The sequence below is a fragment of the Lineus longissimus genome, chromosome 2 (assembly GCF_910592395.1).
Source record: "Lineus longissimus chromosome 2, tnLinLong1.2, whole genome shotgun sequence".
Lineage (NCBI taxonomy): Eukaryota > Metazoa > Nemertea > Pilidiophora > Heteronemertea > Lineidae > Lineus > Lineus longissimus.
This window is the reverse complement of record NC_088309.1, coordinates 15,290,628-15,316,251: the sequence shown is the minus strand read 5'-3', so window position 1 is coordinate 15,316,251 and position 25,624 is coordinate 15,290,628. Positions and strand designations below refer to the sequence as shown.

General features: G+C 42.9%; 1 protein-coding gene across 1 annotated transcript in view; it reads right to left on the bottom strand.

Moving 5' to 3' along the window:
* LOC135483696 (neuroligin-4, Y-linked-like) overlaps positions 1–25,624 on the bottom strand; it is a 38,840-nt gene that overhangs the window by 11,171 nt on the left and 2,045 nt on the right. Inside the window, exons 2-7 of the mRNA XM_064764692.1 lie at positions 23,328–23,475; positions 22,598–22,783; positions 6,780–6,973; positions 6,217–6,400; positions 5,394–5,566; positions 4,508–4,669 (exon numbers count right to left, since the gene is read on the bottom strand). Of these exons, the coding sequence (XP_064620762.1) occupies positions 4,508–4,669; positions 5,394–5,566; positions 6,217–6,400; positions 6,780–6,973; positions 22,598–22,783; positions 23,328–23,475 (1,047 nt within the window). The remainder of the gene's footprint in view (positions 1–4,507; positions 4,670–5,393; positions 5,567–6,216; positions 6,401–6,779; positions 6,974–22,597; positions 22,784–23,327; positions 23,476–25,624) is intronic.

Sequence of the window (25,624 nt, the reverse complement as noted above, 5' to 3'; positions counted from 1 at the left end):
ATTTCGCCAGCCACATTTACCGGCCTTGAAATTAGTATGACTTTCATAATCATTTCACATGGTGGCTATAAGCCCTGTATATACTATAATAGTGTTCATATTTACGAATGTCAATTTCAATAGCAGAGTTCTTCGCATCTTTAAGGAAGATTTTATATATCAGTTAATCATGAGCGATGCCAATTTCACAACTGGTCTTTTCAGCAGGCAAGATTTTGTTTTCAATTCAACAACACGGACAATGCCATCGTCACCAGGGTATGTCTTTGTAACAAATCCCAATAACCAATTCCCAAGTGAATGGCCATGATCTACCACCAGAACCAAATCATCAACCTTTATTGGAAGCCCGTTTGATTTCCACCACTGTTTTCACTCATACTCCCTCGACCAACGCTTCCAAATATGCTCAACGAAAATTTGCGATTGACGCCAGCGACGTCTACTGGAAACTTCCTGGTCATGAAAAACATCTGGCGGAAGATTCGGGTTAGTGCGGCCCAACAGGGAATGATTCGGTGTGAGTGCGTCCAAATCCGCGACATCGTCGCTTGCGGGTGTAAGTGGTCTATCGTTCAGTAGCAATTCGATTTCAACCAAGAATCTTAGCGAGTTATTAAGTAGCTCTGACGGACAATTTGGTTTCAAGAAAGGATTATCAACCATGAATTGTGGTTATGTTGTTGGAGAAGTAATCCGGTATTACGGTCAGCAAGATACACCAGTTTGTTGTGTCATGTTGGATGCTTCAAAGGCCTTTGATTGTGTTTGATATATTAAATTGTTTAAGCTTCTCCTGAAGAGGGGGCTTTGCCCTTTGGTTGCACGGTTTCTTGCAAACTTGTATACATGTCAATCAGTAAGAATTAAATGGGATGACTACATCACCAAGTCTTTAACCTGTTAAAAACGGTGTCAAACAAGGCGGGGTTTTGTCCCCCATTCTCTTTAATGTATACATAGATGAGTTGTTAAAGAACCTCAAGTCTACTAGGCTGGGGTGCCACATTGGTGATGTATTTGTAGGGGCATTCGCTTACGCCGACGACATTATTCTGCTATCACCGACTTTGATGTCTCTCAAACATTTGCTGAGGGTAGAAGATGAATTCTCTGTAGAATATAGTATAACTTTTAATGCAGTTCAGAACAAATTTCTCGTCTTCGGCAGGGCAATAGACTGATATTTGGAGCTTACTGTTAATGGTGTTACTATGAGGGCAAGTAGGTGTGAGAATCCTCTTGGAGTTTTGTTTGAGCCGGATGCGGACATGGTTCGGGTAGATAACCGTATAAATGATCTTTATAGGAAGACCAATAGCTTACTAGCACAATTTTGCTATGCTAACTCCGAAGTCAAGTATTTCCTGTTTAAACGGTTTTGTATGCCGCTGTATGGTTGTTTGATGTGGAATTTGTCGAAACAATATATGGAGAGATTTTATACCGCGTGGAGGAAGTGTGTAAGAAGGCCGGGTTCTGAATATTCATCATCGAACACCCAACAATTTGATAAATTTGATAGTAGATGAGATGAGTATCGACACGCAAATAGAACAGCGACTCTTGAACTTTCATGCCTCTCTTTCGAGAAGTGATAACCTGCATGTTAAGATTTGCCTATTTTGCAGCTAATGGCGGGATGTCATCTCTGGCCATTTAGAGTATCTTTGTACAAACTAAATCCTTAAACTTTTTTCTGTATTCCTGTAAACACACTGCATTCATGCAGTACTAAATCATTGCGCCAATTATGTAACTAATTCTGCACTATTCTTTTGTATACCGTGGAGTATGAAATAAACACATATATTACTGTATGTAACACTTCATCACTGTGATACGCGTCTCTGACAGCACTGCGCGCATGTCACGCTTTGCGGATTTGACCAATCGTTCCCAAAGCCTGCCGAAGTGATGACTGGCTAGCGGATTCAATTTCCACTCGATGTTATGCTGAAGACATTCATCCGAAATCGCTTCTTGTTTCCACTTAAGCAAACATTCGCGCAATTCTCGTTCAGCACCAAGGAAATTGGTGCCATTGTCGCTACAAATAACGGCGGGATTTCTACGACGTGCCCTAGACCGACGCAATGCCATAATGAACGAATCAGTGTCCAGACTGTTTGCCATCTCAATGTGAATCGCCTTAGTTGCCACACAAACAAACAAACAACCATAGCGCTTCTCAGTTTTGCGCAACTTTGTCACCAAAATAGGCCCAAAATAATCTATTCCCGTTGCATGGAAAGGGGGTGCGTCTCCACGGACTCGGACTTCTGGACGATCTCCCATTTTTGGAGCCCTGGGCATAGCATTTCTAATGCGACAGCATAACCACCTACTGGTCACAGTGCGAATGGTAGCACGTGCACTCACAATCCAGTACCGCTGCCTCAGGAACTTCTGAGATACTCCAATCCCTCATCATGATTTCGCCTATGAGCCTGTAGTATCATCAGATGCGTGATGCTAGACTTCTTATCCGAAATGATAGGATATTTCACAGAGTTAGAGATGTCCGACTAGCCTAGGCGCCCACGCGACCGAAGTATTCCATCCTCATCTCTGAATTGGGAAAGCTTCCGAATGACACTTTGCCGCGATAGAGGCATACCAGATTTCAAGACACCGAGTACGGCGGGAAATTGCCCTGCCTGAGATTGCTTGAACAGAAGATTTTCTGCTCTTGTCTTTTCCTCAACTGTAGTTGGCCCATACTTCTGTAGTTGGCCCATACAAAAGGGATCATCCCTGTCTCGTCCCTAGAGGCAACACAAACTGCAGAGTCAGATTGTTATTTGCAACCTTCGACAAAGCCCTATTCTTGTTCTCGCCGAAGATTAGCGCACATGGGCTAAGCAATTGCAAAAATAGGCATACTGTACTAGCGTTAGCAAAAATCGGGACACAGGCGAGATGACAGTATTGAGAGACAAAAAAAACTGAAAATTTTTCGCACAATATAATAAAAAATGCTATCAAGATGAGTGTATTCTTACGAAATACCTGTAACGAATGACAGAACACAGACGAGATGACAGTATTCAGGGGCAAATGTTGCAAACAAATTCTATCTTGTTTTCAAAATAATAAGAAAAATGGTATCAAGCGTATTCAAACTATCGGAATCTGGATTCTGAGCGCGGCGTCCAAGCCGCAAGGCCAATCTGACTATCCACTAGAAACGTAATGTATCATATACATGTATGTATAATGTGTCTTTTTCCTTTGATCCATGGATGCAGGCCGCAAGCCCGGGCGCGAAATTTTTTTCTGCAGGATACTTCTGCCACAGTGTACATCTGACAGCCAATCACAATTGGCGCGATCTTTGACGTCACCCTGTTTATTTATGCATGATAATGCAAATACAATGGACGATACCGAGTCGCATGCCGAGTGCCACTTCAACTGTGAATATGACAATAGTTCATTGTCTGACCCCAATTATGCTCAACTCAAGGTTTGTGTCGCAGTGCTTAGGAATGAATTGCACAGATTCATTGTAAAATTGATGATATTATGCGTACAAAAGAGGCATCAGCTGATCTGATCGCTACATTGCAGTGCATGCATTGATTTGTGAAATTTTAAGGGGCAGTGACACTGACAGTGTTGCCAATGTTGATAATTATTAAAGGGACAGTGTATCCGATGTCTCGCGATTTGTGAAATTTTAAGGGGCAGTGACACTGACAGTGTTGCCAATGTTGATAATTATTAAAGGGACAGTGTATCCGATGTCTGCTGTTGAAGGTGTCAGGCCTATTTTGGTAGTTTGAACATTGTTGAAGGGCCATTGTATAAAACACATTTTGACAAGCAAACAAAATAAATTGAATGGTGGCGCCACCTATGCATATACAGCAGAACTAGTTACACGGTTGACAGATAAACATTCAACCTCGGCTATTTTGCCGAGCACAGTGCGCCTTTAACAGACAAGTCCAATAAATACAGTCCACTCGACAATGAAAATACATGTTAAGATACTGCAAATAAATATATTTTAACTAATGATATACTCCTCTAACCATTTGCTAACTTGTTCTTTCCAAGATTATCAGAACACGTGGCATTGTTGACATTATTGCGCCATGTGGAAAGATGATGTCAACAAAGACACGTGCTTGCCTTGAATTCTGATTGGCTGTCAGATGTACACTATGGCAGAAGTATCCTGCAGAAAAAAATTTCGCAGCCCGGGCTGCTAGTTGCCGTTACCTGTCACACCTGTAGCTCATGTACACTTTCATCAAATATACTATATATACCCGGTACCTTGTTATTAATCTCTGTAAAGGGTTGTCTTTTGGCTACATCCATGATGATTGTTCTGATGCACTGTGGGTGGAGTATCATGGATAAAGGTCTTGTTTGTCCAAAAAGCAAGCAAAATTTAAAATCAAAATCAAAATCACAATTACACAATCGTCTATGTGTCACTAAGTATAATGTAGGTAACTTTACAGGTGTACGATTGACACGTGTGGGGGCCTACCTGGTGGTAACTCTTATTTGTAGCTCTTGTCATGCCATTCCCAAACTCTGTGTCTGGAGGCAAAGCATGGTCGAACGAATAAAAGTAAACCGGTACGGAGACCTGCGTGAGGTGCTCTGCCATCTGCACGCTCGGCGAAACCATTGCCAGATCGGAAAAAAACTGAAAGAATAATATCAATGTAGATTTTGCTATCGGTATAAGCATTCATGTACAAAGATAATTAAGACAAGAGTCGTTCAGAACACTCCCGGCTAGCACTTCTAATTCTGAATGTATATTATATACTTAAATTGATAATTTAATCTAATTCATCGGATCATCTCTGTATGAATAATTCAACTATAACCCCATACTAAATATTCCCCGGAAACAAAATGTGTTTATCTTGCTTATAAAAATACACCATTTATTTGAAAAAAGTCTTCAAACCAGTACAGGTACCATTTCGGTACACAATAAAACATTATATGAAATATGAAACATATTAATGTTGCCCCTTTCTTTTAAACAATATGATGTAACTCAGTAAAATATTGACAGGAGAGCATGAAAACGACAGAGGTCAGTATCGTTATATTCGTACTGGTCTTGCCTTTAATTGGCAAAGGGGCTGATACATCAATTAGAACTAAGTGGCAATTAAAACAGAAATTATTCTTGGATGTGTTATATACACCAATGATATATAAGGCATAAAATGGAAAATTTCAATATTTACCCAATACCCGAAGTCATTTACTCGACAAATCTTGGAAATCTTAGGCTATGGCCGATTTCATTTAATTGACGAACGTTTTGATATTGATATTCACCCTGCATCTTTACAAATAATATTTTAGGTTCTTCAATTTACACCCGCCTTGGAGCAAATTCATTGCCATACCTGAATATATTCGTCTCGGTTAACAATGGGATCTGAAGGTTGTTTCCAGTCTGTGTACTCGAATTCTAAGGCATCCATGACAGGCCTGGGTATACTAAGCTTCTCTCTTGATAGATAGTCCATTATCTGTATGAATTCGCTTCGCTTCAAGCCTTCTTTATCAAATGTCGAAACTGAAAACAACGATTTCCGTTTATTTATCTGCCCAAACGTCGGAAATCGCAATATACCTAAAATCAAATCTCTCGCGAGATTCAATATAGTTCTTCATTACATGTAGTGGCGTGAAATTTTGACGTGTGATGAAGGATAATGTGGGAGTATCGCAACCCTTACCACAGAAGAAGTAGGAAAGTCAGCACTCAGATCGCAAAAAAATGGGTGACTACTGGAGGATAAAAGGGGGTAGTAATTGGAGGTCCACAAGTGACACCTACCAGATGACCAACGGTGGTTATGGTTCTCTGAAAATTGAGGCCTACTGTGGAAAATGAGGGGCACCACTGTTGGCCCACTGGACGAAAACCAGCGGAACGAATGGGTTGAATCTGTATCCATTGTATTCATCTCTGCTAATTAGGAAAGGATTGAGGCATGGCAGGCTAGTTCAGTTCCGTCCGTCTTGGGACAATCAGGCAAGAGGTGAAATAAACCTCACCAAATGAGCCCCTTACAAAGGTCATGAAGCGAAACCACGGCAATTTTTATATGTGTTCCACCAGCTGTGAGGCGCTAGGTGTTGGCTCAAGGAAAGGTGATTTGTTTCCTGGCTGACGTCATGATCAGAGAAAAAAACATGCTTTTAGTGATAAACACAACTTACATATTGACGGGTATCCACTGTTAAAGCTCCATCCCATATTCTTTGTCCATTCTGCCGAAGTAGTACCTATCATGGTTGGTACCTTATTGACTTCGCCTCGCTGAATCAGTTCGTTGACGTATCTCGGTAAGAATACACCATCGGCCCATGGCTTGAAGTCCAATAGGATTCCTGATAACGGGTACTGAAAAGTTGTGGTAATGTCTAGAGGTTTAAAAACGCTAAGACACTGATAACAGAGGCGTCCTCAACGAATTTGTTACTCCTGATCACTCTGTACATCTCTGTCAACATGTAAATTGTTGAACATTGCTGCGAGGAACGAATTTTGTTGTAGGCCCTGTAATGTGAGAATTGTGTTGAAATTGGCAAAACACGAAATTTGCTTAGAGATTTCTCTGATATGAACTGTTTGAATCTGTCATCACTCTGCCAACAGCATCGCCTGTTGTATTTATTGTCACCACAGACACCCTCTTTTAACCGACATCAGATACAAATCTCGACTCATGTACGGACCAACCCATTTCATGATTTGAAGAAAAAAAAGAAGTTTTAATTACCGGTTTTGAGGGGGCCACCAGTTTAGCCCAAGGCAAGTTTTTGAGGCAGATTATCGCTGCTTCAATGTTCGCCGACGAACATCCTGCGGCACCGCTGACTTCCTTAAAGTAGGCCTTCAGATCGGTCTTCATAGAATGGGTACCCCAGAAGGCTATAACAGGGCCGCTCTGAATGATGGCGCGGTGGAAAAGGTCTAAAAACAGATATCGATCTCAACATTATATATCGTATCCATGAAGGATTGAACAGTCCATATACACACTCCGTATGATCAATATCATAGCACACGTATGATATCATATCATCCGTAGTTGGAAACAATATCAGACGGTAAAAATAGCGGACATTCGGCAAAAATCACCGTCCCCGACGCAGACCTTTGAAGATATTGAGAAAGCAGATGGGTAGGTTGAACTCCCGATACTTCCAAGATGTGGCCAACATGTCTTGCTAATCATCTCAGGTGTTCGTTAGAGGTGGGGACAGCTAGATCTCCAGTTTGAACGCCTGCAGCTGCGAGTCACCATTCGCGTAAATAAATCGCTGCTGAATTTCATAAAATAATTCGGACAAAATCGGCATTCATCAGTTTATTTGTGCTCCCAAACCCGCTGGATCGCCATCAGCATATCGTATGGTAACATACACTAACCCGAATTATGCCTAATTCATTATACAAGGGCCTGCATGATCGTATTTGCAATTTTTTGTTTTGGGCTTGAATCATCCGGTGAGGTACCGGCAATCAGCCGGAATGTATCTTGGGTGATGTATTACAATTTCCAAAGGTCTTACTGCTTTTATTGGTACGGGAGCATGTTAAAATGCCAAACTGCCTGAGCTAAGATGGTTCTATCTATAAGGAGAAAGAGAGGACTTAGTTTAGAAACTGTCATCAATCATTTGAGGCGTTCGCAAAGTTGGGGTTGTTTATACGGCAAGCCGTTTGAATCAAACTCACTTGACTTTTTATGCGCAAAAAAATCTTCTTTTGCAAAAATAAACTAGTTTGTCTGATCAAATAAACAAAGCAAACGGCTTGTCATGGTTGTTGAGAATTAACCAAGGGGATTGCGAAAAACAAGCATAACAATTTCGTAGCTTTTATATTTTATCTTTTGGGAGATTCTACATGGGAAAGGTATGAGCATATTTGACCAGGACACAACGGATTTTATCCTGCGCTCAAGTCTCTGAGCTATTGAAAGTCATGGCCTTTTTTGAACCGCCATGATCCGTCAAAATACAATAGGGCCGGACTCTTTTTTAAGGCTGACATTTCCTACTACTACACTGGCTATGTAGGCTTTCATTTACTCGACGTATGTTCCTCTGTCCAATGCACGCAGAAGCCCGCTGCATCGCTGTACGGTAGTCTAGTGCTTGCTGTCCCCTGAAGGCAATGAAAAAGGTCAGTATCATGATTGAACGATTAATGTGTACGGTACATAATTTGAAAATGCACTAGCGAGAAAACTTTACCAACGTTGAAGCCACCAAACCATCAGCAAAACACCGTATGATCAGCTGTGCATCACCGGATGATACGTCAAATGTATGTGGTCAATACAAAGATAGTTGATATGCATGTAATCGGCGTAGCGAATATTTACTGTGAATCGTGACTCGCATCTGCGTTCATTCAAACTGGCGACCTGGATGTTCCCGCTTCTACCTTCTTTCTCAGTATCTTTAAATATCTGCGAGGGGGACGGTGATTTTTGCCGAATGTCCGCCATTTTTACCGTCTGACATTGTTTCCAACTACGGATGATATGATATCTTACGTGTGCTATGATATTGACGGGTGATACAAGCCTATCGGCGCCAGTATTCTCTGGAGGTATAGATTGTCCGAAAAGACGGTGAGAGACAGTGAGGGAGAGTGATTCAGATACGGGAACATGAAGATTTGTCACTTAAAAGAAAATCCAGATATTTATTTATACGTATAGAGCTGTTGGCAATGATACGAGACGATTTGACAAATAAACAGACAACGGTCAGGGAACAAAGTCGATTAGACCAGAGCATTTCCTAATCCTGGTGTCTGTTTATAGTGTTTTTGGCCCTCTTCAAACATAATATAAAGGGTACGATCGTTGAGCGTCTAAGATCGCTGGATCTCTCTCTCGTTGGGGTGGCCCTGGGCTGATCCACCCCCCCCCCCCCCTCCAATGTCCCTCGCGGGGAGTGTGGTGTCCTGGATTCTCTTAGGGCCCTCCCGACGGCGAGAGATTTCAGCAACCCGAAGTCACAATCGTTCAAGCGTACAAAGCTTATGCTAAAGGCCTTTTAACTTAACTTCTGCATAATTTTAAACGATGTTTGTGTGTAACGTGTTGTATTGCTGTAATTTCAATTCTCCTTTAAGGAGGGCAACAAACATTATTATCATTATCATTATTATTATTATGGTATATAGGTCAAACCAAAGTTGGTTTGACGTGTGATGTATCGTTGCTTGGAGTACCTACCATAAAAATATCATCGAAAGCAAGTCACTAATAAGCGACATCTTGCACTTTTTACCTTGCCTAGTTTTGGCCTCCTGGTGGCCAGGTGGTGAATAAGATCGGATCGAAATTCGGGGACGGAGTAACATGACATAGGGAGTCGTGAGTACCAAATTTCAAGTTCATAACTTTAACGGTTAAGAAACGTGCCATAGTTACACTCAAGTGGCCAATTTACACCATTTGACCTCTGTGACCTTGAATATTATGTCAAATCAAAAACCCGTACGATATCTGATGTATCCTTGCTAGGAGAACCTACCATACAAATTTTATCGAAAACGAGTCATTCATAAGAGAGATATCACACTTTTTAGGTTTCCACTTCTGCCCCCCTGGTGGCCCAGTCAAGAATCAGACCGGACCGAAAATAAGTCTCTGAGATTCGACCTAGGGGTACATATGTACAAGGTTTCAAGTCAGAAACACCAGCGGTGACGAAACGTGCCGCTACATAACGGCGATGCCGATAGTAAACTTTGACCTCTGTAACCTTGAAATTAGGTCAACTCAAAAACCCGTAAGGTATGTGATGTATCCTTCCTAGGAGAACCTACCATACAAATTTTATCGAAAACGAGTCTCTCATAAGAGAGATATCACACTTTTTAGGTTTCCACTTATGGCCCCCTGGTGGCCAAGACAAAAAATCAGACCGGACAGAAATTATTTTAGTCTCTGACGTTTGACCTAGGGGTACATATGTACAAGATTTTAAGTCAGTAACACCAGCGGTAACGAAACGTGCCATTATTACCTAACGGCGATGCCAGTAGTGAACTTTGACCTCTGTGACCTTGAAAAGTAGTCAAATCAAAAACCCAGGTTTCATTTCAAGCACCCTTATGAGATGCATCTACGGTAAAAATTTCATGATTCTAGCCAGCAGCGTTAATAAGATAATGCCAAAAAAGGTTTTCAAAAAGCGCCACCTATATAGCAAACAAGCAGTCGAATTGCGCTAATTTTCTTTTTGACAGAAGGTCTTGCCTTGGGGTACCCACACAGTAAGTATGAACCTTCTAGGTCAAGTGGTTAAGAAGTGTGCCACTCTTTTGTCAAAAGTTAACGACGGAAGACGACGGACGACTACGACTACGGACGACGACGACGACGAACGATGGACGCCACGGTATCGTATAAGCTCCCTTGAACGGTGAGCTAATAAGGGCAAATGCCCTGGTAACAAACCTTCTTCTTTTATCCTAAGAGTCTCATCATGTCAAATACGTTAACCCGTCTCGTTTTTCTGTGAAAATCAAGGCTGGAGGTTTAACTTTGTAAAAGGCTTTCCGAAAATCGATTAAAGGCCATATATCAAGGTTTGAAAACATGCTTGATACTCATGAAATATGTTGAGGGTTAAAAAAACAAGATCCCAGACATTAAAAAAATTCTAATAATAAAGTCATTATTTAGTTATTTCAATTTTCAATTTTAAACTATTTGAATTTCCCACCACACACAACTTTAGATTAGTTCCACATGTGGCCGCTAGGGATTTTTTGATGACGTAGATCAGGCCAGTCAGAACAAAGCAAGATGGCTTCCGCATACAGTTCAGAGAGTGAGAGCAGTGAATTTGAGGATGTTTTGGTCGATACAGAAGGATATTTAAACGTTGAGCCGTACATGTTCGAGCCATTAATATCACTAGATCATAATGAGAGTGATCATTCGGACGAAAGTGATTAGAATTTGTGGTTAATCAATTTGCATGGTAGACCTGCCTATATAGCAAAGAAGACAATGATAGATGGTTGCAGATGCATAACATGTATGATTTTTGAACAGACTAATGTTGCACAATATTGTTTCGCCTCGTCTGTGTTGTATCGCCAGTTATGTCATGACGCTGAACTACTATTGAAAAGTGACGGTATTATGCACAATCATCTTGACGTGACGATATAATGCCGTGCAACGTTAGATAGGCCTAGATGTCAGATGACAATAATCTGTCATTGACAGTGGCTGTCACTGACACTGACCTGTGTCGCTGTCACCTTGCTATGGCTGGAACACAAGAAGACACTATGCGGTATCACAGGCCCCAATAGGGCCTACACATTATGTATAACAACCGACCTCAGCAGCCTCGGGCATTAAATGCAATTGACATGGTTGGAACAGCTGTTTTTAACAAGTGGCATTTAATATTCAGTTGGATGCAGATATCCGGCTTCGTGTGATAATCCGTATCGATAAAGTGATCACTGCAAAGTTTGGCCGAAGGCCCAGGCTTCCAACACTCCAAACGTTTGCACTTCCGAATCCACAGCTTCCTCCTCTCTCGTTCAACTGGCTTTGGAAATTCATGAAAATGGGTCCCATCCGTCATTCGATTGTTCTTTGTGCTAGCCTTGACACAATTCGGAGCCACACAATACACCATAGTGAATGAAACACATTACTTCCAGGTGTGCATAATTAAGGCCCTCCTGCTTTTATGATTGCATGACATGTACAGGTAACCTGATCTACATCACAACTTTTGCTGAACCCGCCGCCTGGCTCTAACAAGCCAGTTGCTAGCCTGATTAGGTAATCAAGTTGTCAAACACATAATTGGCTATATCTTCAAAATGGATGGAGCTAATTGCATTTGGTTTTCTGTATTGTATAAAGTGTTAGGTACACTTTTGAAATCGTCTTGCAGCAGAAAATGGCAAAAAACCTAGATATATGGCCTTTAAGCTGCCTGGCATGATTTGTTAGTGTGTCTTTTCGAGCTGACATATTTATCTAAAAGTGTCTTCAATATAAACATATTGTTTTGGCGAAGTGCCATTTCCTCATGTGCTATAAAAATTGTAAACAAACGGACGCCATTTTAATAGAGGCTCATGGGAGTCATATAAAAAATAAATATTATAAAATTAATAAAACTACGCGAGATCACGGCCTCGCACTGGGTTTTCGCTCTCATTCTGCTAGGGCCCTACAGGGAGCACACGGCCTTTTCGTTCTTCCCGGGTTTCTCGTGTTTTTATTTGTATCATTCGTCCTGGTTGGAATCCTGTGCCATGTTATACTGTTTGGAGGCGGTTCGTTGAAGGAAGTTGAAGTTTGAAGGTCCTGGTCGGATTATTCCGATAATTTCTCCTTTTAATTCCAAAATTTGACTGGGAATCAGAAGGGCGTGGTCTTCGTCACTCCCCTTCGTAATGTCGTAATGACATGCACTTAAATTGAGCCGCCATTTTGTTTGTGAGCTCATGCTTTGATTACGTTTCCAAACCTGTGTATTGACATAATCGCTTTGTATTGGATTTCTCCCTTGTGTATGTGCAAAATTGTGCTACACGCTAGCTCATGCATTCGTATAGTATTATACCTATTCTGGCCGGTTTCGTAGGCCTGTAGGTTTTGTCTTCGCATTTGTTGTGGACAGATTTTATATCGTTGACGTTTCATGCACTGTTCTGGTTTTCCAGTTTGTTGGGTAATCTTACTATTTAGGTCATATATGCTTAGTCCTGGACTAATAATTATAGTCCTTCGTAATGGTGTGTTAGAATGTCCTGTGGTTACATATGTCATCGTTGGATGGTCTTGATGCTCGGTTCTAGTCGTTGTTTCCGGGTTGAACAGAAGGGCCACCATTCTTTAAGCACCTAAATTGTAGGCGTGTTATATAAATTCGGTTGTTTTCTAGTTTACAGAACTAGGCGTTAATCGGTGACGTCATGTTCTAAAAAGTGCATTCAAGCACTTCTAGCATTCTTCGTAGTAGACATTCGGTTCGGCCATTGTGGTTGAATTTGTAGTTGAATTTCTTCGACTACTAGCAAATAGCATTCGTGTCTACATTGCTCGATAGCCGGAATTATAATTGGCATTCCGCTGTCGTACATCTCCTTCGTTTACACGCCGCCAGTTTAGGTTTACGTCCGTGATAGTATTTTAATAAACAGACATTAGGTCAAAATGGGTTCGCCCATCCACATCATCTAATATTTAGTAAGAACCAAAGTTCTAGTTGTATCACCTTGTTACTTATATTGCCTATGACAAAAACCAAAAAATATTTGATTGATTCCTTGTTTAACATTCGACTTATTAGTCAGAACAGTATAGCTCATCCATGTATTGTTAATATTCAACATTATATATCAAACCATCATGTATTGTTAATATTCAACATTATATATCAAACTATAGTCGACATACGTAAATGTGCATTATTGTACAAAACTATAAACATATATATTATCAAAAATATACTTAGCCCGCTTGTTGGTCAAGCGAGGGGTTTGAGAGGAACCCAGAACCTCTTCTAGATATTGCGCCGCCCACGGGCTAGCAACAGGGTGTGAAGCCAAGGGCGTGATAACATAGTCTCCAGGGCAGCTGATTGGTACTGGTGTCAACAACCATGAAGGGTGCTGCCATTGGAATTAGAAACAACAGCCATAACCAGGTGGGTCCAGTGTTTGTTTGAATTCTACCGTCCCTGTTGTTTATTGGTATCCGAACCTTCGTCAAAACATCTTGGTCTCTCCGACCGGATACCACAACTTGTAAACCCACCTTTTGTTGAGTCGTAAATTGAATTCGTGATGGCTGCACTTAGAAGAAGTACGCGTGCGAAGAAACCACCCGCACATTTAGGAGACTATGTCTGGGATCAGCCAGAAGATCCAGAAGAGGCGTTGAAGTTCCTTGAGAAGGAGTTTGGGGCTATAGATTTAGAAATAGATGGCCTCAAGGTAGAAGTTAAAAATCTCGTTAAGAAGCAAGGTAGTCGATCTAAAATTAGAGTACGACTTATAACAATATTTGAGAAATATGGTCAACTCGAAAAGGTTGGCAAACAGATGATGCTGCACTTGTCGCCTGAAAGTTAGAAGCTGAAGATTATCGGTTACTGTAAGTGTTTGAAGGTATCTCTTGCAGAACTTGATGACTCCGCTTCTATTTATCTGGACGCAAGAGATGAGACCGATGCTCCTTCGGACGTTGTTGAAGCTGAAGCCAAGAAGATTGGAGGAAAAGCAGATGTTGCAGTTCATTGGTCTCGAGAGCTGGAAGACGTAGGAGATCGTTCCAATTCGACATTGAGTGGTGAATCTAGAGATAGCAGTCACAAAACTTCCAGTAGCCAACGTAGAAAGCCTGAAGTAGATGATTGGGTTGACCAGACGGCCGCCACTTCTAGACCGGGGGACAAGCCAAGACTGCCAGTGCCAGAGCCAGTTATGCTAGACTTCAAGCAAAGAAGAACGCAGGATCGTAGCAGCGTATCCTCTTCATCTTCAAGATCTCAGAGATCACGAGAAAGCGGCTATCAAGTCAGAAATTGCTACTCTGCGAGTGAAGCAGGAAAAGGAGACGTTCGCCAAAGAGATGAAGATAAAGGAAGCTGAACACCAGTTAGCCATCAAGAAGATGGAAGATGTAGCGGAGAGATCAGCTTTAGAAGCAGCTCTGTTAGATGATGAGGGTGAGATGCCACACCAGTTGTCAACCGTCACCAGACACCTGAGTAATCGACCACGCCCAGACAGAAGAATGAAGACGCCTCCACAGAAGAAAGTGTCAGCATCCGGAAGTCCTTTTGGCCTGCCCACGCAGTTCTCACTTTCCCCTGAGAAGTTATCTCACACGTTCGAAGAAAATAAAGATCTTCGTCAACTTTTCCAAGGAATTGCAAAACCTCAGTTGCCGAAGTTTGATGGGAAGCGTGAGAAGTACCATGACTGGAGAGCTCAGTTCGACATTTTTGTACATCAGCAGTTTGTTCCAGTTCGTTATAAGATGGTGATCCTGAAGTCTTGTTTGAATGGTCATCCTGCACAGATGGTTGAACAGCTGGGCTACACCGACTCACAGTACAAAATGGCTTTGTTCAAGTTAGAACAACGATATGGGGGACAAGCGGCTTCTTCAACAACAGATGGACAATATCATCTCGTCACCAGCTGTAGATGATCATGATACGAGAGGTTTAGAAGATTTGTCCAACAAGTTATGTGACATCGTGGCGAAGTTTGCAGACCTTGGCCGAACACAAGAACTTGTCGGATGCTCGTCGTTATACACAGTTGTTCAGCAGAAAATACCGGATAAGCTACTAGTCCGGTATCTTGACCAGCGGGAAGAAGATGACGGTTTGGAATGTTTCGTTGAATGGCTCCACAGACAAGTATGCCTACGTATTGAAGCTGCCGAACTGACACATCGAAGGAAGCCAATCCAGACTAACTCCAGGAAGCCAAACCGTGGGAGCAGCAGTAGGAGTAATGCCGTGGTCTCCAAAGGTATCAAGTGGGGAAAGTCTACTGATGCCACCAACACTCAAGCAGTAGCTACGACTTCAGCAGAGTCATCTACTACCTCCAGGCTGAAATGTCCGATGTGCCAAAGATCTAACAGATTGGTGGACTGCAAGGAGTGGCGCCAGAGCCGAGTGAACCAGAGATGGGAAGTGGCCAAGAGGGAAAAGTTATGTTATAGATGTCTGAGAGATAATCATCTTGGCAGTACCTGCAAATCCGAGCGAAATTGTGATATCGACAACTGTGGGAAGACACATCACCGAGATTTGCATTACAAGAAGAAGTCCGAAACGCCAGACACCAATTCCACAGCCAGAGGCGACTCTAACCGTCAATCAAGTAACAAGAGCGGATGTTCCGCCTTTGGGGTGACACCGGATGGCAAGGTGAAAGTCACCAGAGTAGCATTGCGATTGATTCCAGTCAGAATTGCGAAGCCGAATGGAAAGTCGGTCCTCATCAACGCGTTTTTAGACGATGGCTCTGACTGTTCGTATTTGCGACAAGAGATAGCTGATGCTTTGGGATTGAACTCTACTGCAGCCAATCTGTCCATTTCAACGTTAGTAGGAAACACGCGAGTTACCAGCAACATCGTCACCTTTGAGTTGGAGAATGTTAGCGGCGATCTGAAGCGAACCATGGGCGCACGAACTTTAGAAGATATGTGTCATGATCTACCCATACCTGACTGGCGGAAAAGGAAGAATGGATGGAAGCATCTTGACGACATTGAATTTCCACAGAGTCCGGGAAGGAAGACAGTAGATTTACTGATTGGATCCGATCATCCAGAGCTTACGTTGTCGCTAGAAGAGCGTATCGGGGCACCAGGGGAGCCGGTGGCAAGAAGAACTCCGCTTGGCTGGACTTGTACGGGAACGCTGAGTGGGAATGGAGAAGTTGTCTGCGCCAATACTTGGTACATGTGTGGAAGCACACCCGACGATCAGCTTGATCCTCAGATCAGAATGTTGTGGAATATGGATGTGGTCATGGAAAGGCCAGGGGGGGAGTTCACCCCAGAGGAGAGGATAGTTCTCAAGAAAACTGAAGAATCTTTATGCTACATCAAGGACCGATATCAAGTCGCGATACCGTGGAAAGAGTCTATTCCAGCATTACAAGATTACCGAGCAGTTGCTACGCGTCGCCTGAGGAGCCTGGAGTATCTACTTGCTAAGAAGCCAGAAGCAGCAGAGAAGTACACTATCGCTTTTAAAGCCAACATCGAAAAAGGTTACATCCAGAAGATATCTACCGATGAAGCTACATCCGTTCCGGGATGGTATCTCCCACATTTTGCAGTTTTTAAAGAGGAGAAAGAGACAACGAAGGTGCGGATTGTGTACGACGCCGCAGCTACATACCAGGGAACATCTCTGAATGAACAGATGTTAGGAGGGCCTAAACTTCAAAAAGATATCATAGGCATCATCATCAGATTCCGATCCAAGCCTGTAGCGTTAGTGGGGGATATCAAAGAAATGTTTAGCCAGGTGGTTATTGCTCCTCAAGACAGGAAATATCATAGATTACTGTGGAGAGATCTTGATCCTACCAAGCCGATAGAGACATTTGAAGCGATTCGATTGGTCTTTGGTGACAAGGCATCACCATTCCTGGCACAGTACGTCATGAAAAATCAGGCCATCAAGTTGAAAGAAAAATATCCAGTAGCCTCAGAGTCCATTCTAGACAGTACGTACATGGATGATGTTCTTGACAGCTTCGAGGATGACAACACCACTATCCAGACTTTCAAGGATCTCCAAGTTGTACTACGACCAGCCGGTTTTAAAATCAGAAAATGGTGTTCAAACAGTAAGGAGGTCATTGCGTGTATACCAGAGGAAGACAGAGCTTCTGGACTGCAGATTGAAGATGCTGAGTTGCCTAGTATCAAAGCCCTTGGGATGTGGTGGAATGCTGAAGAAGACGAGTTTCTATTTGTCGTGAAACTAGACCGAGAGGTGACTACCAAGAGACAGTTGTTGAGTATCCTAGCCACCACCTTTGATCCGTTCAATATCTTGGGACCCCTACTGATCCGCGGAAAGATGCTGCTCCAAGAGACTTGGTTAGCAGGTATGGGGTGGGATGACTCATTTTGCACGAGGCTGCAGGAAGCAGTAGACGTATGGCTTCGACAGTTAAATAGTGCAGAAAGTATCAGACTCCAGAGATGTTTCAGGAATCGAGGAATCAATGAGCTAGCCCAGATGTCAGTACACACCTTAGTAGATGCCTCAAAGTTAGCTTATGCAGCGGTCTGTTATGTGAGATTTATCTACCATGATGGTGCAGTGGAAATCAACTTCGTCATAGCCAAGGCTAGAGTTACACCGCTTCGAGCAATAAGCATTCCAAGACTCGAACTTATGGCGGCGGTTTTGGGAGTCCAGTTGGCCTTGGTCGTTGCTTACGCCTTAGGAGTTCCAGTTGAAGATCACACTTTCTGGACAGATAGCACAGGTGTATTGCACTGGATCAGAGGACAGACTCGGAAATACAAGCCCTTCATAGCAAATCGGGTATCTGAGATTCAAGAGAAGACTACTCTGGCCCAGTGGAGACATATTCCTGGGAAGCTGAATCCTGCTGATGACGCAACGCGGGGATTGGATGTCAGCCAGTTGGGAGGAGGAAGTAGATGGCTAAAAGGTCCAGAGTTTTTAGCCCAACCTGAAGATACTTGGCCCGAGACAAAACTTTATAAGAAGACGTTGACTGTCGAGGCAATGACAGAGACCTTTGGAAAAGGGGAGTTAGGTGATGATTCCGCCAAGAGAGCTGCCAGCACTCAGAGTCAAGAGATAAAGTCAATGTCTTTTGATGTTATCAAGCACTCATCCTGGACGAGAGCAGTGAGGACACTTGCGTGGTTGCTGAGAGTAAAATTGATCGCTGAGAAGAAACCAGTTCATCGAACATTGGAATTGCCAGAGATTGAGAAAGCGGAACGATGGATCCTGCTGAGGACTCAACAAGAATCCTTTGAAGACACGTTAGTAGCTCTGAAGGAATCAGCTAAGCCTCTTCGTACTTCCTTACGAGGTCTCAACCCATTTATAGACGATGATGGTTTAATGAGAGTAGGCGGACGACTTCAGAAGTCTGACCTTCCGTACGAGGGGAAACACCCTATCATCCTTCCCAGGAAACATCATGTGACTCGTTTAGTGGTGAGGAAGTACCACTGCAGTAGAAGACACGTACGTGGCACGAACGGAGTTTTAGCAGACACTGTGACAAAGTTTTGGATTGTCCGTGGACGTGAAGAAGTCAAGTCGTATGAAAACTCCTGCGTTGTATGCAAAATGATGAAGAAGAAAATGAGCCAACAACTTATGGCACCAGTTCCTAGAGAGCGAGCTACAGTACCTATTCGAGCCTTTTGTCACTGCGGCTTGGACTACGGTGGACCATATCTTGTCAAGTTAGCTCGAAATGTCAGGGACAAGCGTTACCTGTGCTTGTTCACGTGCCTAGCTTCAAGAGCGGTGCATTTGGAAGTGGCACATTCATTGGATACGGCAAGCTTCCTTAACGCCTTCTCCAGAATGGTCGCTCGACGAGGACTACCTTCAAGTATAGTTTCAGACAATGGCACTAACTTTGTTGGTGGCGAGCGAGAACTGACTACCCTACTAGCCAAGATGGATCATCCTAAGATAGAAGATAAGATGACTACCCTGGGGATTGATTGGAAGTTTAATCCACCTTATGCTTCGCATCATGGCGGCATTTTTTAAAGAGCATGATCAAGTCAGCCAAGCGGGCCATTCGAGCTATCTTGAGAGAGGCCAGTTTGAAGGATGACGACCTTCTTACGGCAGTGGTAGAGGTGGAAGGTTTACTAAACTCAAGACCTTTGACCTACGTCAGTTCGGACCCGAAAGACTGCGAAGTATTGACACCTAACCATTTCCTGATTGGTTTAGCCGGAGGACAGTTGGCACCTCGCGTGGTGGATGAAGTAGCCTACAACTTAAGGAACCGATGGAGATATGTTCAGGAGTTGGTACGTCAGATTTGGACTCGATGGCAGAAGGAGTACCTCCATCACTTGCAGCAGAGATCAAAATGGAAAGACAAAGTTGACAACCTTAAGCCGGGAGACGTTGTGTTGTTACAAGACCAAGACTACCCTCGAGGAAGGTGGCCGTTGGCAATAGTTGAAGAGGTGATGCCTGGACGAGATGACTTGGTCCGAACTGTCAGGGTCAGAGCAGGTGGTAAGAGTTATGTGAGACCGATCACCAGATTGTGTAATCTGGAGTTGCAGTGAGTGCCCGGATAGAGAAAAGTCTTCCGGCCACTGGGGGGAGGATGTTTTGGCGAAGTGCCATTTCCTCATGTGCTATAAAAATTGTAAACAAACGGACGCCATTTTAATAGAGGCTCATGGGAGTCATATAAAAAATAAATATTATAAAATTAATAAAACTACGCGAGATCACGGCCTCGCACTGGGTTTTCGCTCTCATTCTGCTAGGGCCCTACAGGGAGCACACGGCCTTTTCGTTCTTCCCGGGTTTCCTGTGTTTTTATTTGTATCATTCGTCCTGGTTGGAATCCTGTGCCATGTTATACTGTTTGGAGGCGGTTCGTTGAAGGAAGTTGAAGTTTGAAGGTCCTGGTAGGATTATTCCGATAATTTCTCCTTTTAATTCCAAAATTTGACTGGGAGTCAGTAGGGCGTAGTCTTCGTCACTCCCCTTCGTAATGTCGTAATGACATGCACTTAAATTGAGCCGCCATTTTGTTTGTGAGCTCATGTTTTGATTACGTTTCCATACCTGTGTATTGACATAATCGCTTTGTATGGGATTTCTCCCTTGTGTATGTGCAAAATTGTGCTACACGCTAGCTCATGCATTCGTATAGTATTATACCTATTCTGGCCGGTTTCGTAGGCCTGTAGGTTTTGTCTTCGCATTTGTTGTGGACAGATTTTATATCGTTGACGTTTCATGCACTGTTCTGGTTTTCCAGTTAGTTGGGTAATCTTACTATTTAGGTCAGATATGCTTAGGCCTGGACTAATAATTATAGTCCTTCGTGATGGTGTGTTAGAATGTCCTGTGATTACATATGTCATCGTTGGATGGTCTTGATGCTCGGTTCTAGTCGTTGTTTCCGGGTTGAACAGAAGGGCCACCATTCTTTAAGCACCTAAATTGTAGGCGTGTTATATAAATTCGGTTGTTTTCCAGTTTACAGAACTAGGCGTTAATCGGTGACGTCATGTTCTAAAAAGTGCATTCAAGCACTTCTAGCATTCTTCGTGGTAGACATTCGGTTCGGCCATTGTGGTTGAATTTGTAGTTGAATTTATTCGACTACTAGCAAATAGCATTCGTGTCTACATTGCTCGATAGCCGGAATTATAATTGGCATTCCGCTGTCGTACATCTCCTTCGTTTACACGCCGCCAGTTTAGGTTTACGTCCGTGATAGTATTTTAATAAACTGACATTAGGTCAAAATGGGTTCGCCCATCCACATCATCTAATATTTAGTAAGAACCAAAGTTCTAGTTGTATCACCTTGTTACTTATATTGCCTATGACAAAAACCAAAAAAAATATTTGATTGATTCCTTGTTTAACATTCGACTTATTAGTCAGAACAGTATAGCTCATCCATGTATTGTTAATATTCAACATTATATATCAAACCATCATGTATTGTTAATATTCAACATTATATAGCAAACTATAGTCGACATACGTATATGTGCATTATTGTACAAAACTATAAACATATCTATTATCAAAAATATACTTAGCCCGCTTGTTGGTCAAGCGAGGGGTTTGAGAGGAACCCAGAACCTCTTCTAGATATTGCGCCGCCCACGGGCTAGCAACAGGGTGTGAAGCCAAGGGCGTGATAACATAGTCTCCAGGGCAGCTGATTGGTACTGGTGTCAACAACCGTGAAGGGTGCTGCCATTGGAATTAGAAACAACAGCCATAACCAGGTGGGTCCAGTGTTTGTTCGAATTCTACCGTCCCTGTTGTTTATTGGTATCCGCACCTTCGTCAAAACACATATGATCAGTTGTTTCACATCTATATCAATATGTACCGCCTTAAAAACGCTATGAAAGTTGTTTATCAAAAGTAGACCACTTAGTTTACGAGAAAAATGGCAGGCTGAAATGACGTCACGCGACGTAGTCAATACCCATTAACGTAGTAGTAAGCAGTGTCAATCAGTAGGCTAAGACTGAAAAAAACTGGCTACTACGCTAATGGGCCAGTCTTTGATCTCGTTACGTCTTTCGTCAGATGCACCTGCGAGAATCTAGGAACTCTTTCTTGTTTCTTCACAATATAACCTGCACACGAGTATTCGGGTGTCAAGCCGTCGTCTCTTGAGTGTCTGAGCAAGGTAATATCCCAGTCGGTAGTATAGCCTCGCTTCAAGTAAAATTATGAATGGGTATAAAAAGCTGAGCTGACATTAACATCTATGGGCTTCAGTTGGCGTTGTGAGGCATGGAGCGAAAATCTAGACCACACGGGGCCACATCCGGATGTCGTTTACACGCACAAGTGACCGAACCGGGTGCATCAAGATCGGTCTCGATCAACCAACTCTTTGGAGGGTGCACTGCTTGCGCCACATCAAAACAGACCAGATCACAGCTGTGCGCGTTTACACACGGCAGACCGATCATGACCGACCCGGAACAGTCTGGATGTAGGTCGGCTTTACAAACGTGGACCGATCCTGATCGATCTAGGTCGTTTTCGTTGCGTGTAAATGGCCCTGTTGTGTGAAAAACGAGTATGTCGTCCCTTGAGAAACAAAATGTCGTAAAGTGACATTCAGATTATTTCTTAAAAACGATAAAAGTCGGCGGTTGTCCTCTTGCAAACTTTTATCTTTCAAAACAGTACATCATCCAATGAATTCTATAATAGACAACATGATATTCGGTGCACTGAGAGAAATTCTGAAGGTTTTGTCTTTGGAAATGAACAAAAGTGCGAAGTGTGGTATACCTACCTTTAGCTCTTGGCGATGCGAGTAGCAAGCCAACGCTACCACCACCGGCACTGTTCCCAAATATAGTCACCTTGCTCGGGTCCCCTCTGAAGGCCCGAATATGCTCCGATACCCATTGCAGCGTCATGGTTTGATCTTTGATGCCATAGTTTCCTGACATTTTCTGGTCACCAGAAGTCATTAAGCCTGTTCAAGAGAAAAGGCGTAATAATGATAAACTGAAAATGAACGCTATCCCGGAATAAGCATAACCAAAAGTTGGGTCTCCATTATAGATGTTATCCTTTATATTGGGGAAATGTCGAATTGTCCCCCCCCCCTCGAGAATGCCATTCCCTCCAAGGCATCGACGACAAAGACGCCTTTTTTATGAAAGTGTGCGTTAGATGTGTGGTGATTGCTTTCAATACTGCCCGCATTGCTGGGAGAGACTATACATGTACATGAACATGTAAGAGCTATTCTGATTTGGCGGTGTCGATCTGTCCCCGTCTCATCCCAAGGATGTTTATGAAGCTATACACATTCGTATGGTTCTTTAAGAAATTATAATGGATGCATTTTGATATATTCAGTTTTTCGTCACCCGTTCTCCATCTTTCGCGTATACGGGTTACGGAGGGAAATATAAGATGGTTGGGGGGGGGGGGGGGGGGGTGAACAGATATTTTCGTATCAGCCGATCAATTTGTCCGACTCGATAAGAAAATGAACTAAATGTTTTACTGACCTAATATTCCTAATCGGTAGTTTATTGTCACCACAACCACCCCAAATTGAGGTAGAACAGAGCCATCGTAATCGTTGGCAGACCCGAATAAGTAGGATCCACCATGGATATAAACCATGACTGGGTATAATGCATGTGGATTTGAGGGCTAGAAAAGAAAATACAAGAGGTTAACCAACTGACATTGTTCCTTCGAATTGTGAAGAAATTGTCATTAAACAAAGATAGTATTCGAAGTTGATTTCGCCATTATATCATCAGCTTCATCAGTGTTTTTACTGAATAACCAATAGCCGTTCCTTCAGGCCACGTACCTGTAAAAAAGTGTTAACCCTTTTTCATGCTAGCTGGAATTGCTTTGGAAATTTGCATTGCTTAGCCAGGTTTATCTGTTTATGACCTAAAAAGGGCAATTTTCAAGTTTCTCTGCAATTTCTTAGTAAAAGTTGTCCAAAATGACCGTGGAATACAAATTGGCCCGATATCCATAAGTTTCTATTAACTTCACCGATAGCATTTTTAGAGTCAAATTCTTTTTTATCAGTCATCGGGCAGATGTGCAATTTCATGTCACTGCTCGAAATATAACTCATTGTTGACACTGAAGGGCAAACACATGCAAGCTCCGGTAACAAATATTCTTTTCTTACTTTTAAGCAGATTAAATTTGAAGATACGAATATAAAATCTGTAACACTAACAATGAAAATATATCATTTGCGTAAATTGTTAAATTCCTATGACATTACTATATGCTTATAGTTATTGACTATTCGATAGTAAAAGTACGAGGCGTTTTTGCTCGACCACATATTATACTGTAAATTCAAGAAAATAACACCACTTCATTAACAGCCGGTGTCGCCGCCCCTGACTCATAGGGTGGCGAACAGAGCTGTTGAGAAGGCCGATCATTGGCTGGGATTCCAGAGAGGGTTGTCCAGGCCTCATATCCAATATACTTCAGTTTCGAGTCCAATCCTTATTGTTTGGGTTGTTGAAACCGATTCGTAGGTCTCCTATGAGTGGGATAATGGGATCAGGGCCTTTGGCCATTGTACTGAGTGTCCCAGAACATTTTCAACTTATCGTCATTGGTAGTGTAAAGGGTGTCCCAGTGCTAATGGCTGATAGTGTACAGGGTGTCCATGAAAAAAGTCCAACTGACATATTGGCTTCTGCTGGTTTTAGGGACTGACCTGCCCTTTCAAAGTGAGGCACTGCTCAGGGAGGTAATGGGGCATGTCTTCGGGTCTTATCATTCCTTACCAGCTTCGGGCTTTCAAAGATACTTTGCAGTGCGAAATTGGTGAGAATGAGAAGTTGTCCGTCACATATCTGGAGACAAAACCGAACATCCCTCTGAATGTACAATCTTGTCCGAAGTGACCAGTGAAGGAATAAAAAAGAACGATGCAAATCCCGATTCAATTTTTTTTCAAAGCTAAAGATACACATTATTAGATTGTCCAGCGTTCAGAATCGTACCCACAATCATTCATAACACCCACAGTCAATTCAAGTCCATCACAATGTCCTCCTCGACTACATTCACGAACTCTGGTCCATCCACGGCAGCCTCCTCTTCTTCCTCCAAGATAGTATGTGGTCCAGCTTCGATTGACCTTGGTCGAAACGATACTTCAAATCAGATGACGATAACGTCATCAACACCATCCCAGGTATCTCTGATGATGTTGGTCACTTCTCTCAGGCCGATGTGAGGGCAGTCTCCTCGTTCGTCCGTGTGGTCCTTCTTCCACGATTTCCATTGTCGCCGTACGTGACATTTGAAGGACTTCATGACCTCAACGTCTAACGGTTGTACGAGGGATGTGCAACCAGCAGGTACGTAATCCAGGCTGCCTCTCATGTCGCGGACTCTCGTCCGGAAGTTCTCTGTCCGGTGGACCCGATAATGATCGACGATTAACAGGAACTGGTCGGTCTCGTTGTCGGTGACGTAGGGTGATAGGACTTTATCTAACCAGTGGTGCGCCGTTTCCTCCCTCATCCAACCAGTTTCCGATTGGGTAATCTTTACATCTGCTGGTGGGTTGTCTTGGAGGGCTGCAAACACCCGGACGAAACCTCGTCTGGGGAAGGTGATGTGCGCCGACAACTTTGCTCCAGAGGCTGCGATGCAGAGGGTGACGGTGTATCCCAGCTTGGTATTGGACCTGGATGACCGGACGTCTATGGCCTTCTCCCCCGTGGTGTTGGCCGTGTACATGGTTCTCATGTCAAACAGGACAAAGGTTTGGTCCATGTTAAAGAAGAGCCGCATCTGTATATTA